This window comes from Camellia sinensis, chromosome 7, assembly GCF_055761805.1.
Source record: "Camellia sinensis isolate YWXY chromosome 7, ASM5576180v1, whole genome shotgun sequence".
NCBI classification, from domain to species: Eukaryota; Viridiplantae; Streptophyta; class Magnoliopsida; order Ericales; family Theaceae; genus Camellia; species Camellia sinensis.
Genome location: NC_138967.1, coordinates 186831135 through 186847713, shown reverse-complemented (window position 1 = coordinate 186847713; position 16579 = coordinate 186831135). Strand labels below are relative to the sequence as shown.

Below are 16579 nucleotides of genomic sequence, written 5' to 3'. Positions count from 1 at the left end.
TTTCAATACTTAATTAAATCACAACTGCATGTTTAAATCATAGTTCTAAAATTTAACAAAATTATTAAATTTTTTTTTATTCAAATTCCAAAGCAAACCAAACACTACTTAGGCATAGTTTGGGAAGTTGGTTTTGGTAGGTTAGGGACTAAAATAGGCACAAAAAATAAAATAGGCTATTTTAGTCAAAAAAAATAAAATATCAAATCTAACCTATAATCATTATACTCATTTTTCACAAAAAAAATCAAAAAAAGTAAAAAAACTAAAAAATTCTTTCAAAATCAAACTTTTTAATCCTAAATTAAAATAATAAAAAAAACTAAAAAAACTAAAAAATCAATCCGCTTTCCAAACAAAGGCTTAAAACATTTTCAATCGGACACTCTAGCCAAACTTGGAGCAGCACTGAAGATATGTTGGTGGTAATTTGGTAAATGAATTGGCGGCTGAAATTAGAGACTTTGAGCGACATGATTGGATTATCTAGTGAATAGCCTTGTTTGTTTTTGTCTTTCCGATGTATCCCAAAAACCAAAAAAAAAAAAAAAAAAAAAAAAAAAAATTTCCATCACTGATCCTCTCATTTTCCTACGTGCCAAACGCACAGTAGAAGTGTAGAATCATCATATATAGTTCAACGCCAGATCTCGTTCCAGAGATTTTCAAGGTACTAAGAACTATGGAACCCAAATTGGTGTTGTTAATGGTCGCTCTGATGACCATTGCAACTGCCTCTGCCGATTATGTTCGCCCTAAGCCTCGTAAAATCTTGGATTTTCCATGGGAATCAAAGCCCTCCTCTCAGCCCCAACAGGTAAACCCTAACCCTCTCTCTGTATCTATCTCTCAGGTCAATATTTCTCAGTGTCATACTTATATCCTCTGTTTGGTTGCCTAGAAAATTGTGAAAAATGAAAAAATTGGCCGCCTTGGAAATCATATCAAGTTGAGATTAGAATAGTTGCCCTAATTATTTGTATGCTCTTTGTTTCGGATCGTGTTTGTCTATGTTTAGTTGTATATTTGGATTTCTGACTTTTTTGTTTGTTTAAGTGCATCCCATTTATTTATCAATGTGAAGTAGGATTTTTATATTATTATTTTTGTGGATCTGTTGACTTGGGCATTAATTGCAGAGGTCTGAATTATTTGACGTTTTTTACTTTTCTTTTGGGGGGAGATTAGGGTTACCAAGGGAGGTTGAGTTGTGTGAAACATTGTAGGAGGTCCTATGACTATGAAAATTGTGATTATAATTCTACCCCTTCATTTAAAACTCGTGATCATTTATCGGATACCGACATGGTTGACGGTGTTATAGCTTGATGTTGAGGGTTCCCCATATCCTCTTTTCTCAGTCCTTTTGTTTTCAATCATTTGTATGAGGAGTAAAAATATACGGGCATTAATTATCCATGAACAATAGGTATTGTGTGAAAAAAATTCTGAATACTCAGAAGTTGAAGGGAATGTGATTCATTTCTTTCAAAAGTGAATTCAATTTTTTGAAAGTACAAATTCTTGTGGTTGGAGCTGTATGGTGATAGAGATCATTGTGTGGTTGCTTAATTTTTATAACCCATTTGTTTGTTGGATTAAGTAGTATATTTTATCACCTAATTTGGATTGAAAACCTGAGTGAGTGCCTTAGCAATACTATTGTTATCAGCTTAATTGTTATGAAACTTGTGTCGAATGGAGTTTATTTGGTTATCTTCTACTAGAAGGTTTAGGTATGCACACCCGATGGGTGTGGTATGAAAATCATTGGAGGATTGTTATTGATTGACCCACACACACAAAAAAAAAAAAAAAAAAAATGAAGGAGAAAAAAAAATGAAGAATTTATCAAAAATTGAAAAGTAAAATTTAAAACTGGGACAGTTACACGAGGGAAAAAAAGGAATGAAAAAAGTTGTGACAAAAAGTGTTCATACCAAGTGATCTGTACACTTTATATAATAGTATCAATAGTATAGACAAAGACCAATTCTGTTATTGACTTTCGTTTCAAGAGTATCTTTAGAAACTTTTTGGAAAAAAATGGCCATTGCAGGTGCACATCTCGTTGGCGGGAGACCAGCACATGCGAGTGACATGGATCGCTGATGGTAAATCTTCTCCATCTGTCGTTGAATATGGAACATCACCAGGGAAATACAACCATATTGCTCAGGGAGAGAGCACTTCTTATGATTATTTATTATATAGCTCGGGAAAGATACACCACACTGTCATTGGGCCGCTGGAACACGACACTGTTTACTTCTACCGATGCGGAAAACAAGGTCCTGAATTCCAGCTCAAGACTCCTCCATCTGAATTTCCAGTTACTTTTACCGTGGCTGGTGATTTAGGTCAAACTGGCTGGACTAAATCGACGTTGGATCACATAGACTTATGCAACTATGATGTGCATTTGCTTCCCGGAGACCTTTCCTATGCTGATTATATTCAGTCTCGGTGGGACACGTTTGGTGAGCTAGTGCAGCCATTTGCAAGTGCAAGGCCGTGGATGGTAACAGAAGGGAACCATGAAAAGGAGAACATACTGATACTTGAGGATGGATTTCAATCCTACAATGCTAGATGGAAGATGCCATACGAGGAGAGTGGATCGAGTTCAAATCTCTATTATTCTTTTGATGTTGCCGGAGCTCATCTTATCATGCTCGGTTCATATACAGATTATGATGAGTACTCTGAACAGTATAGCTGGCTGAAGGTTGGTTGAAATTTTTAAATCTATCTTCAAGTAATACTGTCTCTTTCCTACTCCCTTATTTTTCAAGAATTGATCGTCTTAGAATTTACTAATTAACCAAAGGAAGATATACGTAACGCTTGATCTTTTTCAGTTTTACTGTTTCCGAGGGCCTGCTAAAATAGGTTTTTTTAATTTACAAAAAGAGCATTTTTGTCAATTTTTGGAATTTGTGTGGAGAAAATTGAACAGGAAATTTGTGTTCTCTTCTCTACCACTTCTAGAGACATGGGTGTCCTGATATACCAACCAGTTGGAGATGATGCTTGTCAAATGGACACTTCTGGTTGAAAGGAAAATTACTTAATTGCTAGTAGAGATCCAGGTCATGTTTACTCATTATAAGTTATTTGTGTTGATAATGAAGTTATTTATTCATATAGAAAGCTTCATTATTCAAATTTTGTAATGATTAGTACATACGTTGAAAGATTAAAATTGGCAGTGCTTTTTAAGTGAATGTGCAGAAAGGGATGAAAAACTCTGTAGTTGATATTCTGAGTGTACGGACTAGTGCAGTGACCTTTAAGCCTAGTAACCTCAACCCTTGAAACTCTTGACATGAACAGATGATGATTCAATGTGAACACCAAGATGTTCTGGTAAAATGTGAAGGAAAAAGGCCCTTTCCAAATATCAGAGACATAGTCGTTAAAGGTGCTAAGGTCTTCTAAAGCCTAAGCACAAGGTGTAGCATAATGTACACGCCTTAGTGAAGTGAGCTGCATGCGTGATTAATTTTAAACTAAAAGAAATTTGAATTATGTAGCATTTCTAAGAAAAATGTGAATTTTTTGTCATATCTTTTTTTTTTGGTTGATAAATAATCAACCTTTATTAGAAGAGCATCACGATGATGCAAAGAATGCAAAAAATAGCACACCCACAAAGGGCCCAACAAACTAAAGATATGAATTTTTTGACATATCAACTAAAGATATCTATTTCTAGTCATGTATTAGCTCATGAAACAAGAATACAAAATATTGAAAATTATTAATAATAAATACTCTCTCAATTAGACCATGGATATGATACAAGACACATCGATTTGTGACCCTTGAAAAATTAAAAGATAAAAATGAAGATATGACTATCTATTTTCCTTTCAATTTTTTAAAAATGCATTTTTAACATATATTTCTGTCCTTTATTCCTAAATCCTATGATTTAATTCCATGAAATGTAGGCTGATCTTTTAAAAGTGGACCGAAAGAGGACCCCTTGGCTACTTGTTTTATTCCATGTTCCATGGTATAACAGTAACAAGGCTCACCGAGGTGAAGGGGACCGTATGATGCAAGCCATGGAACCATTGCTATATGCTGCCGGTGTAGATATTGTTCTTGCTGGCCACGTACATGCTTATGAACGCTCGGTATGTTTATGCTGGTTTAATTTTTCTCAGGGTTTTTAATTGATACCACTTTGACTTATTTATATGGCCAACTTTTCAACAGAAACGTGTCTATGGTGGAAGATCAGATTCTTGTGGTGCTGTCCACGTAACAGTTGGTGATGGAGGCAACAGAGAAGGTTTAGCCAGCAAGTATGTCTTCATTGTTTAAAGGCCTTTCAATAGTCATATTAAAAAACAAAATAAAAGAAAAATAAAAGATAAATAAAAGTTTGAATTTCCCCCCTGCACTAGTTCAATATTTGGCACCATTCTTTGATTTGGATTTCACCCCAGCAATTGTTTAGGTTGAAATAATTTGTTTTAAAATTTGATTGCCCTTATCGCATCATATCAACTTTTAATATATATAATTTATGAGGAGATTCGGCTTTCTAATGCTAATGCCTTACCCTTCATAAACATATTAGTTTTGTGAATTTGGGAGCCCAACTCTTTCCATTATTTTCATACGAGTTGTGCTACAGTTGAATAAAAATAAGAAGGAAAATGTTGTACAAATTAACAAGTCTTACAAACTTTTCTCTTGAACTGATGTGCTTTGCAATAATGAAACTTTGGAAACTAAAACAAATCCCGCTTCAGTGATATGATAGGTGCCACATCAGTAAATAAGAAAAGTTTGTAAGATTTGTCAGCTTGTATAACTTTACTCAAACAAGAAAGTGCTCTATTTAGTGAGATCATAGCAGATTTACAAATCTGACTAGCATTTTGTATTCATTCTGTGTGAATCCTCATTTCCAGTTTTTTCCCTTTTTTCAATGACAAGTTATGCAAGCAGTTAATCCAAGGCCCTAAAAATGAATTGACAGGTATATAAATCCACAGCCAGAGTGGTCTGTCTTCCGTGAAGCAAGCTTTGGTCATGGCGAGCTCAAGATAGTGAATTCAACTCATGCTCTCTGGAGCTGGCATAGGAACGATGACGATGAACCAGTGAGATCTGATGAGGTCTGGATAACCTCTTTGGTCAGTTCAGGCTGCCTTGCTGATAAGAGGCCTGAACTAAGGAAGATCCTCCTTGCACCTTAGTACCAATAATAAGAGTGGTGCGTGCATGCTTCTATAAATTCAGACGTGCTTTCTTGCTAGACTTTTATGTAAATATATAGTAAAATGATGCATATACTTGGCGTATAGTATAGCCACTGCACCTGTCTATGTTGTGCTTGTTATGAAGGCAGGAGTATGCTGTGTATGTTGAGCAGCCATAATCGGTGTGTTTTTGCTGCGTTTGTAGTTTGTATTTCAAGTGCAGCTTGTCTGCAATATGCTCAATCAGTCAGTTGCTTTATCGGCTGTTTATTATTAGTAGTAGTCATCAGTTTTATCTCTTGAATGGGGTGAAAATTGCTGAGTCACCTGGAGTATAGACACTGCTATGGTTATGATTTTTTTGTAGAGTGAAGTTTATGCTAGGGTTAAACCAGATTAAATAGCAGGATCTTTGTTCATGAAATGAAATTCACTTTTTAAAAATATATATATATATATATATACATTTATTAATGTTTAAAAAAATTAATTCGGAGTTTTGTGGAAATGAAAGAAACATTGGTTATGTTCTTTTTGTTTTTTGAAAATTCTTGAAAGTTGTCTGTGGATTGTATCTGAATAATTTTAGGAAATTTTATTTAAATACAACTCAACAAAGAAAAGAAATTTTGGATCTTTTAAAAATATTTTTCACACAAGAACAAGAATGATGGTCATTTTTTTAACGTTTAGCTTATTTATTTTGCAAACACAAAAACATAAACAGTAAAACAACATTTGTACAAAATTTGCTACGTCATGCTGTATGATTTTTTACACCATTGGCGATCATACACCATGATTGCAAGTGAAACTTGCCTCATCCTAAAAGAAAGTGTTTCAGATGCAAGCCTTACCAAGAAAGTTGTTCATGAATAATTAACTGGAAACAATGCAACAAGAAATCTTTTGAAAAGGGCCACCAAAAAAGACACAATCTGCTAAAGGACAGCCAAAAATGAAAAAAGAAAAAGAAAAAGGAGGCTTACTTCCGTTAAGGGATTGTTTTTACATTTTTTGGATCATCTCATCAAACCAAGAGACAAACATAGGAAATTTGGAGTTAGCGTTACAGGGTCCCAAATACATTCTTCTTCTTCTTCCTTCTTTGGTGAGGAAATACGGGTCACACATCCCTTCTGAAGTTCCACTTTCTGAGCAGCATAATTGCTGTGATACCAAATGCAAAACTGATCTCCTCATCAATCCATTTGCATTTGAGTGTCATATCGCCGTTGACGGTTCTTTTGTTTGCATCAGAAACCATGATTACTGGTGAAGGTATAAATCAGCCACAGATATTTGCATCCTGTCAACAACTTGAGTCATCGGATGAGGCAAATTAACTACAGGTAGAACTGTATCACAAGTTACTAACCGCTCATCTAGCATCCGTGGTAGGTTCTATCAATGAGCTCAAGTCCCGTTCCAACTCTTCCTTGCCCCTCCAAAGGATAATCTGATCATCCTTGAACAAGATAGGGACACACGGTACCAAATCCTAAAACAAAACGAAAAGACAACCCAAAAAAAAATAAAAAAATAAAAAAAATCACAATGATCAGTCCTCCTGGTTAAGAGTTTACACTTTCAGCCAAGAAAATATATATGTATACATATAATTGGGATCTGATTTGAGTACAACTCATACCCTTAACTTCACACCGATCTTCTTGCAGTCACTTAAACCCACATGAGTGCAGTCTAGTCGTACAACTTCTTCGGTCTGAAACGCTTCCCTCACTCTCTCCACTACATTCACATAAACACCATTCCTGGCTACAGACATATAAATGCAAAAATGAGCATGTGTGCCAATGTGGATCATGCATACACAGTAATAGTTACTCTCTCCGTTCCACATTGTTAGTTTTTTCTTTCCAATTTGGGATGTTCCAACATGTTAGCCTTCTTTGAAATGTTACTTTATAATTAACTATCCCTTATAAATGATTATGAATATATTTAGGAGTGGGAATATAGAGGCAATTTGGGAAACCAATGCCTTTTGGTTTGAATTTGAATGCATTAATTACATGTCATGTCATCTTAAAAATTTGGAACTCCCAAAAGGGACCAACATTATGGGATTGAGGGAGTACAATTATCCACCATTACAACGGTCTATGAAAGCAATTTTTCACATCAATCTTCAAAAACCGAGTTCTCTTACTAAGTTTCATTAGAGGAGGAGAGTTCAGTCCTCTATTTCTCATTTCCTTTGTTTCTTCAAATGTGAGACCACCAGCAACATTCTTCACAAGTTTTGGATATATTGGCGCATACGGCTTCCACAACATCAAAGGAATAACTGGTCTCTTTTTAAAGTCATAGTTTCGACCACGATACAATAGAAGGATATTTATGTGGCGGTAGATAATGTTCCCACCAGTTTTGTCCTACAGAGACACTATCACATTGTCAACTTAAATATCCTTGAAACCAAATAAGCAATTGAATTTCTCAATTCGAAAAGGAACAAGCGGTTCCAAGTTCAAACCTCAAGCTGGAAGCAAACATTATCCATGTCAAGAGTTGGCACACCCAAGCACTTGATCCTCACAGCTTCAGCCCGCTTCCAGTGGTTGTGGATGTCTTCGAGCATGTTGTGAGTAACACCCCCCTTCCCTAGCGTGAATATAATTATAAATACACTAGTTATTTACAAATGTCGAAGATTAAGCCTAATGCAATGCGATTTGCTTTTGTTCCAAGTCCAATTACATAAGCAAATAAAATTGAACCATAAAATCAAACAGATCCAGCATTGTTTGGCCCCAGATCTTATGGTTTCCATGTAAAAAGAAGAACATGTTATCAAGGTACCTCAAGTTGAAATTTATTGTTCACAACATAAGCCCCCACAAATAACCTAATTTACATGCTATAGCGAATTTTACAATTCTAGTGTAGAAGTGCATATGATGCGGTGAAGGCTAGTTGGGATGGGTTTTGAGTGTGAAAGTCCATAGCTGCTAAATATCCAAGTTAAACATATGCAAATCATGTGGCCTGTGGCTGTCCATGAATGTACAATATGACTACTCCCTAAGTAGCATGGCATGCGACACAACACAAACATGAAACCAACACGCCGACATGTTGATTTTCAATATATGCCAGATACGATATTCTTGGGACATGATAAAATTTTGTATTTTTACAAATTTATTATGTCACACATATAAATAATTTATTTAAAGATAATAAAAAAGATATAACATAACACTAATATTAAAAGCTATATATTTCATAACTTAACATAAACACATCATTCACGTAACAAGTGTCGGAAGAGTCAGGCACACAGAAGAAGTGTCCGTCACACTTTTAGGAGTGTCTGAAGAGTATTGGTGTCTGACATGGGTGTTGGACACAACACACTTGCACAGAAGTGTCCATGCTTCTTAGGCAACTCCAAAGATGACTAAAATCAAGGATCTCGATATTTGTTGGTTGACAACAAGAGCCAATATGTGAAATTTATACATGTTTATACTCACATTCCATTAGTCTAACTAATCAGCAGAAATAATGCATCATGCATCAAACACATGAATTCAAATTGTCACTAATAAAAAATTATAATGAAAATCAAACCCTAAGTTGTATAGCTTCATCATTCAGAGAATTGAACTGAAAAGAGGCACATCAAATAGGAATATAGCACATACAAACACATACATGCATATACATAGAGAGAGAGAGAGAGAGAGAGAGAGAAGAGAGAGTACCCAAATTAATCTGTCGAGAACAATCGTTATGACGAAACCGTTCCACAAGCGCAGCGACTTCTTCTTCGGATAGTGGTTCTCCAAGAACCTCACGTCGTTGTTCTTCTAACTTTAGCAAATCAACTGCTTCTTTGGCCAGAGCACAAGTGCCGGTCCATTTCCGGTCAAGCCGTCCAGGTCCAAAGGGAGAGAATCTCGGTGGTTCACGGTACCCAATGGGCTCAATCGAAGGGTTAGTCTCAGAGTATGAGTATCTAAAATTGAAGGGTAGAGTTGATTTCAATGGAAAGTCCAAGTCTCTCTCGGATTTCGATGAAGCTTTGTTTTGACTATTCCCTTGCTTCTTTTCCTTGTTCTTGTTATTGGGTTTTAGGGTTTTGGAGGTGAATGAAAAAGGAGGGTCATAGGTATCTTCATTTTGGGATTTAGATTGGCTTAAAAAACGAGAGATACAGAGGATTGTTGGCTGGGTTACATCATGAAAGGGGATGCTTGAGTGTAGGGTTAGGGTTTGACGTCTTGAATGACACCATGGAAGGATCTTTACTAGCATCGGCGGGAGGGAACTACTTTTCTGCCAACAACTCTCAGCTGAGAGAGAGAATCACCATACAGTTGGGCAGTTAACAATTAGTTGAAACCTGAAAGACATTTTTGTTATTCAAAAAGGTCATTAGAGTAAAGGACCTAAATTAAATATTTATATTTTTCGCTATGTCATGCTCTTTGACTTTGTTTAAAATAAAATCATAAATGAAAGGCATATATTCAAGATTATAGAAGCAATCTGGTATACATTAAGGGAAGGAGATGAAGTTTTTTTTTAAGAGAGGGAACTTTTGAGAAGAATTTCATAAGATAAAGCAAACATGACAATGCTCAAATAAAAGGAAAATGACAGTCATTCATTTCTTAAAATTAAGAATGAAAAACAGTTCAATTTCATTATATACTTTGCTTTGGGTAATCTAAAAAATGGACCAGGTCAGCTCCACTTTCATTAATTTATGAGAAATTTTGAAAAACCAGCCAACTTGGTTTGATTTTAACCAGGTTTTGGGAATTTTTATCGAGTAAAGGTTGGCCTATGTAATTCTGAAATGCTTTACCAAACACTGAAAAGGTTTCAAACCAGTGAAGTTGAGGCCCCTAGAATTGGGTTTTTGCTCTTCTTAAACAGGCTCAATTTAGAGTTTGTGCCTGCCTACAAAGTAATTTTGAACGAAAATGCTGTAAAAAAGTATTAAGAAAACTAAACAGACATCCAATTCAATGCCATTAAAAAAATCATTATTACTCAAAAGCAATAACAAAAAACCCACATGATAGGGACACCAAGCTTGCTTTGGTTTGGTTTGATTTGATAATGAAACAAAAAACAAAGGCCTTTCCCAAATCATTGTCAAGACCCACCATTTCATTATGCAGATGAGCATCTTCAGCTTGACATTTTAACAAACACCTCACGCACACGATCAGACACAAAAGCAAGAAATAGAAGAAGAAACCCAAACATGCCATTATATTCTTTTCTCTATCTCTATCCAAGAAAGTACCAATTATAATTAAAATTCCCACATTGCAGAATAGCATAAAACCCACAATCTTAACTGAATTAGATAAAATTAACAACTCCAATTCCCAATCATTGCAAACTTAGAAAAAAAAAAATTAAAAATTAAAATAAAAATAAAGATAGAGAAGCCTAAACAAATAAGAAGCTAAAAATAGTGAGAGAACAGAGACGAACGAGAGTGAGTAAGTAGAAAACTAACCTATGATCGTCATGGAAGTTCTCCAAGAGAAAGATAATTCATAGTAGAGAGAGAGAGAGAGAGGGAGAGAGAGTGAGAGAAGAGAAGTTGGGTCTGTCTAGTTTTTTGGGTCTGGTCCAGGCCCAATTATAGGCCCAACTGACCTGGCCCTTAAATAATATGGGTTTTACTCATAATGAATGTAATTACGTTGTTCAAAAAAAAAAAAAAAATTGTAATTATGTATTTCAAGAAATAAAGTTTTGATTCAATATTCTATTCTAATTATTGTAATGCATTTTAAGATTGTGCTATAAATAACTTTTTTTCTTAATTTATTTTGAATTTAATAAACAATAATGTTAGGGGTCGAGAATAATTTGTCAGGAAAGCCTTCATGAACGAGTTGGCAATGACCAATTCATCTTGGTGGAGCGCGCAATATATTATTAAAAAAAAAGAAAAAAAAGAAAAAAGAAAGAATATATTTTATCTAGAGAAAAAGTTTTGTGGTTCTATATTTCTTCAACAACATGACAGTCACATTAGCGGTAGAGACAAATTTTTTTTTTAAAAAGAAAAATTCTCTTTGTCTCACGTTTTTGACGGTTGGAAATTTATATGCCGTTGCTTTCACACGTATTCCAAGAAAATTTGAGTTTTTTATCGCTATTTTTGCTGTGAGTTCTTGTAGGAACACCATCTCCGATTGTAAAGGTATGAAAATATGAGTCTTGCTTGTTTCCTATACTTGATTTTTAACTTCTTTGTGCATATTTGGAGTTCTTTTTATCAAACCCTAGAACTTTAAAAATTTGGGAATTTTGTTATGAATTGATCATGAATTGTTAAGTGTTGATGTAGTTCTCTTTCATTTGTATTTTTTAGGTATTTGTTTGAAGGCTAAGTTAATGAAAGAAAAAAGTTGATAATTTTTTAACTATTTGTTTGAAGGCTAAGTCAATGAATAAGAGTAGTGTTTGTTTGGAGTATAAATGTAGTTCACAATTTCAACAATCACATCTAGGTACAAAAGAAAGGAATGAATACACTTAATATAGATAATGTAACAATGTTATAAATTTGAATTATGGGAGAACAAAAATTTAATAATAGAGATGTATATACCGGAGTGTCATATATCCATATCATGGATAATATCTTTGCTTTAAATGTTTAGAAACAATTGTATAACAATTTTTATTTTTTATTTTTTTTCCTTCTTGTTTTTCTATGATTTTGCCCTTTTGTTTCTAAAGATTTGAGGCACTTCCGTGTTTTGAACTGGTAATGTTTTTTACATCAGTTTTTATAATTTACACTTGAAAAGGGTTCCCAGTTTTGCATGCATTGACTTTTATTTTTATTTTTAATTTGTGCTATTCAATGAAATGGATTGTTTCAACTACAAGTTTTTTCTTTTCAAGAATCATATGTTGTTTGTTATTATTTGTCAATTTGATTCACATGCACATAATGAGAAAGACCAACACCAAAAACAAACAAGTGATGAAATTTAGTCAGTATTTATTTGAATTTATAGAAGTTATGAATTCAGTGTGCAAAATTGTTATGAGATAACACTAGTTGGATTTGTTGCTAAAATTTCTTCTTGAATTTTTTATTGCTGAATTTTCAACTTGAATTTTTACAAATTTTCAACAGAAAGTTAATAAAATAATTTAATTTTCTGCTTAATTAGGATTTTGTGGTCTTTGTTATGAATAATTTTTTTTTAATTTGTTATTTACATTATAGAGGTATGGATAAAAAAATATCAAGCACAAAAACATAAAAGTTAAAATTGAGGGGGTTTGAGGATGCTGCTGCGCATCTAAAACAGTCCTAACGTGCCAGCCTAATTTGAAAAATTATTCTTCCATCCATGAGTTTTTCTACTTAATTAGGGTTTTGTGGTCTTTGTTGTGAATACATTTTTTTTAATTTGTTATTCACATTGTAGAGGTATGGACAAAAAAATATCGAGCACAAAAACGTAAAAGTTAAAATTGAGGGGATTTGAGGATGCTGCAGCCTAATTTGAAAAATTATCCATTTCCAAGACCACAATGCCACCATCACCTCTTGGCAATATCATGTAAATAATATTATTTATTACGTTATAATGTTTATATGTGCTGTCCCACAACATTAGAGAGCCTATTTTGTTTTGGAATTTTTTTCATTATAAAAAATCCTAAAAATAAAAACTACACCTTTTAAAATCTTATTAGTTATTTTACTCTGATTTCCTTTTATGACCTCAAACAAACTCTCAACTATCAATGTCTTAAAAATCTTTAAAAAGTTTGTTCTAGTCGGCTAACTATCCATCTACTTTCGTCGGAGACTTTTTATTACCTTCGTCTGAGACTCTCCATTGCTTGCACCATACTATCCAGGTTAGTACGTGTTATGAAAGTAGAGAGAGAAGAGAAAAGAGAAACTGTATGTTGAATTGAATAATGAAATACAAGAAGCCTGTATTTATAGGCTGAGATACATCAGAGATAAGTATAGAAAAGAAGATGAGATACATCTATAATACAGATAGATAAGTATAAAATAATATATATCTAACACCTCCTCCCTCAGGCTCAAGGTGGTAAGTCAGATGTCAACTTGAGCTTTGAGAGGAGATCAGAGAAGCGTCTTGGAAGATGAGCTTTGGTGAAAGAGGTTGGCGGTCTGATCAGCAGAGGTAACAAAGAGAAAACGAACATGGTCACTTGTGCTTGACTTTTCGTGCTCCTTTCGGAAGATGATAAGCCCTACAGTTCGGACTCCCGCGGTTCTGAATCTGATCTCACAAGTGTAATGTGAAATAGATAAACACTAAAGAGTCAAAATCCGGTAAATCTTTTGGAAAATTAATTTTGAATTAAAATTCCAAAAATGGACTGCTTTGCTAGATACAGAGTCGCCACCTAAATATTTTTGAGGAAATTTAGGAAACCCATGACTCGTGCCAAAGGCCACGTGTCCGTCATCACCAAGATTGTCTCAGCTCGGGAACTTAGGCATGAGAGGGGAAGGTCATGAATTGAGCACCCCCGCTTGCCCGATCAAAGATTGGCCTTTACCAATCATGATATGATCCTTATCTACATTATATGCTCTTGTTCCGATTATTAGGCTAGCATTATTATGTGATGCGCACACACAAATATAGACTAACTTGCAAAAATTAGAACACTTGATTTCATGTTTGTTTTGAAAAGAGTTTCTAAATGTGCCACTCGAAAAAGTGGACTTAAATGTACATGAATCAAACCATCCCAATTCATGCAACTAGCCTTCATTCACAGGCATTCAAACAATTTATCAGATAAGCACTTAGTCTTATGGTGAACATGCTTTGACATGGTAACACTAACATACAAATGCAATATGCTAAAGCGAAAATGCCCATCTAGTATTCCTAGGCAAGCCAAAAGAAAAGAGATAGAAAAATACATGCTTTAACTAATGCAACATGACTAATGCAACACATGCGATATGCAATTACTAGGCTCAGCTACTAATATGGCATATGAATCAATTTGATAGCATGCAGTTTAAGCACCTTTTTCAAAGAAATATTTAAACGACAATGCAAGTTAGAATGATGTACTGAGCCTTGGTGCATGCAAAACAAGTGGATGCAAATCATGAAAGATTCTAAAAGAAACATGATGCCCTAAACTAACCATCATAAGCAGTTAAATAAAAGGGAGAAAGACGTGGGGTTGGAAGACATATACATCATTACAATTTTGCGCCCTTATGCAGGAGGGTCTGAATAAACCAACTAGCTAAGCTAATTACTACGAATTAACAGACTATTACAAAACTACGAATTAACTAAATATTACAAAACAAATAAATAAATTAGCTAAGCTACTTAACTAATTATTACTACAACAAATTAATTAACTATTCTAGCTAATTATTTACAAGACAAAATTAAATAGCTACAACTAATTAATTAAAACACTTTACAAAATTTAAGGAAATGACTAAGCTAAGTAATTAAACTAAACAACCTTGGGAAGCGAAGAGTACTCATGCATGCATACGGATTTCCACCCAAAAAAGACACTGTTCTGTTGCCAGAAAGCCTTTGTTGCACAGTTAGAACACTTGCCCTATTTTTCACCTCAAAACCGACCCTGTTCCATTTCAAAAAGCCACTGCTGGGTTTTGCAAAGGTGGCCGGCAGGCCAAAAGTGGTGGCCTGCCGTCCACAAAAGATGGTTTGCCGTCTAGAAATAGTGGCATGTCGGCCACAAAATCCTGGTTCCTTTTGCTGCAACAGAGAGCAAACAGAGCACAACCAAGATATTCTTAAGGGTTGTTTGTACAACTTACCCCTTCTTATTATCAAATAGCTCAAAAGAGTGGAAAGTTTGATTCACAAACCATCAATCGATGCAATTTCATTGCATGATGGCCTATGAACCAAAGTGTGCAAGTTCAATAAATGCAACAAATAAAGACTCTTAAACCTCCTCCATATCATGGATTGATTAAGGGAAGTGGTCGACAATGACTCTTGAACCATTTACATCACTAACAAGTATGAAATGATTCAAGACTCAAGGGTTCAATTAACGCCCGATTGAATCCTAAACCAAGTTATTATCTTGCATCATTTTTAGTTCTCATTTTAATACTCCATTTTAATTACCAACCATTCTTTAGTCAATTAAGTCCAAAAATGAGCTTTAAGTCCTCTAATGGAAAGAAACATCAAACCAAGAGTTGTTTTGGGCATGAGAGAGATATCATGCCGTTGGTAATGAACCCCCAAAGGGATTAAACCATTAAGCATAAGACCTCAATCTCATGCTTTAAACAAGCAACTAGTTTGAACCAACTTTCAAAGCAAAGCAAAAGTCAAGAAAGGAGGGAGGTTGCAAAAGTGATTAAGGTGATCATAAGCATGGAAAACAAGAAATAAACACTATCAACTCAAATAGGTTTGTGGCTAAGGCTTAAACCACCAAGCCTATGAGGACAATTACACTACAAGTATGGTAATACAAGGCTCAAATGCAAATAACAACCAAAAATAGTCCTAAAATAGTTCTAAAATAGTCCTAAAACATGCTGAAATTAAGACAAAAAAAGTTAGAACAATAAGCTAAAACATGAAGCATGTTAAGCTAGTGAGCAAACACAAGGAGGGGGGGCTACCCCCTTCATTTTTAGGACTTCAAAACAAAATTTTTAGCCTCTGAAAAACTTTGAAATTCAGTGGTACAAAGCTCAAAAAAAATTGATAACAAGGTGGGAAATACAAGGGTAAAAGCATATGAAACAAGGTTAAAAGAAGGGTGATCCACCTCTCTACCTTTAATGGCTTTAAACCACAAGTTTCAGCCCAAAAATACAGTCCCAAAACAGTCCAAAAATAGTAAGAAAAGATGAGGAAAAAAGTAGTGTAGAGAAGGCCAAGGTTATACCTCTTGAAGATGAATAACACTTTGTTTCACAAACCACAAGTCTTTCACTCTCAAAGGCTGAAATTTGGACTCAAGAATCTCAGCAAGGAGAGCTCCAATATTGGTTTAAGAAGTGTAGAAAGAGAGTGTATAGGTTGCAAGATAGAGATAGAGAGAGAATTTCAAGTTTTGGTCCCTTTGGAATTTTTTGTAACCCCAAAACATGAGGAGAGGTCAAGTATATATACAAACAGTTGGAGCTTTTGGGGGACAGTTGACAACAAACATCTGGGCTTTACACATATAGCGATTCTGGTTTTGGCCCATCACTAGTTGTATTCCGGGCTCCGGTTTGTTTGGTTTTAAATGGTTATTCATATCTTGTTTCCTTCGTCTTCCCCTTGTTTTGGTTATTGGGTTGTAATTGTGTGTTTGGAACAGAT

At 34.7% G+C, this 16579-nt stretch overlaps 2 protein-coding genes across 7 annotated transcripts; one reads left to right on the top strand and one right to left on the bottom strand.

Moving 5' to 3' along the window:
- Positions 1-384: 384 nt before the first annotated feature.
- Positions 385-5481, top strand: PAP18 (purple acid phosphatase 18). Its single transcript, XM_028238028.2, has 5 exons — positions 385-817; positions 2060-2728; positions 3957-4145; positions 4228-4316; positions 5000-5481. Exons 1-5 carry the CDS (start codon positions 683-685, stop codon positions 5217-5219), a joined length of 1302 nt encoding a protein of 433 aa, XP_028093829.2. The 5' UTR covers positions 385-682; the 3' UTR covers positions 5220-5481.
- A 594-nt stretch (positions 5482-6075) lies between these two features.
- On the bottom strand, positions 6076-10856 carry LOC114293949 (RNA-binding CRS1 / YhbY (CRM) domain-containing protein). Of its 6 annotated transcripts, none has more exons than XM_082880119.1 (7): positions 10732-10856; positions 8957-9597; positions 7723-7850; positions 7396-7621; positions 6874-7001; positions 6601-6723; positions 6076-6531 (listed from the first exon to the last, which is right to left on the bottom strand). In XM_082880119.1, exons 2-6 carry the CDS (start codon positions 9507-9509, stop codon positions 6604-6606), a joined length of 1155 nt encoding a protein of 384 aa, XP_082736245.1. In that variant the 5' UTR covers positions 9510-9597; positions 10732-10856; the 3' UTR covers positions 6076-6531; positions 6601-6603. The 6 variants fall into 6 exon arrangements, with proteins under 6 accessions (XP_082736245.1, XP_082736246.1, XP_082736247.1 ...); XM_082880120.1 differs by having other exon boundaries at positions 6076-6494; XM_082880121.1 differs by having other exon boundaries at positions 10279-10744.
- Between the last annotated feature and the right edge of the window lie 5723 nt (positions 10857-16579).

Excerpts from the sequence above, each read along its gene's own strand:
- PAP18 (XM_028238028.2), top strand. The coding sequence starts at position 683 with ATGGAACCCAAATTGGTGTTGTTAATGGTCGCTCTGATGACCATTGCA. Across the intron at positions 818-2,059 it reads CCTCCTCTCAGCCCCAACAG|GTGCACATCTCGTTGGCGGG; the intron begins GTAAACCCTAAC and ends TGGCCATTGCAG. Across the intron at positions 4,317-4,999 it reads AGAGAAGGTTTAGCCAGCAA|GTATATAAATCCACAGCCAG; the intron begins GTATGTCTTCAT and ends ATGAATTGACAG.
- LOC114293949 (XM_082880117.1), bottom strand. The coding sequence starts at position 9,509 with ATGCTAGTAAAGATCCTTCCATGGTGTCATTCAAGACGTCAAACCCTA. Across the intron at positions 7,851-8,956 it reads TTCTCGACAGATTAATTTGG|GGAAGGGGGGTGTTACTCAC; the intron begins GTACTCTCTCTT and ends TATTCACGCTAG. Across the intron at positions 7,622-7,722 it reads ATGTTTGCTTCCAGCTTGAG|GACAAAACTGGTGGGAACAT; the intron begins GTTTGAACTTGG and ends GTGTCTCTGTAG.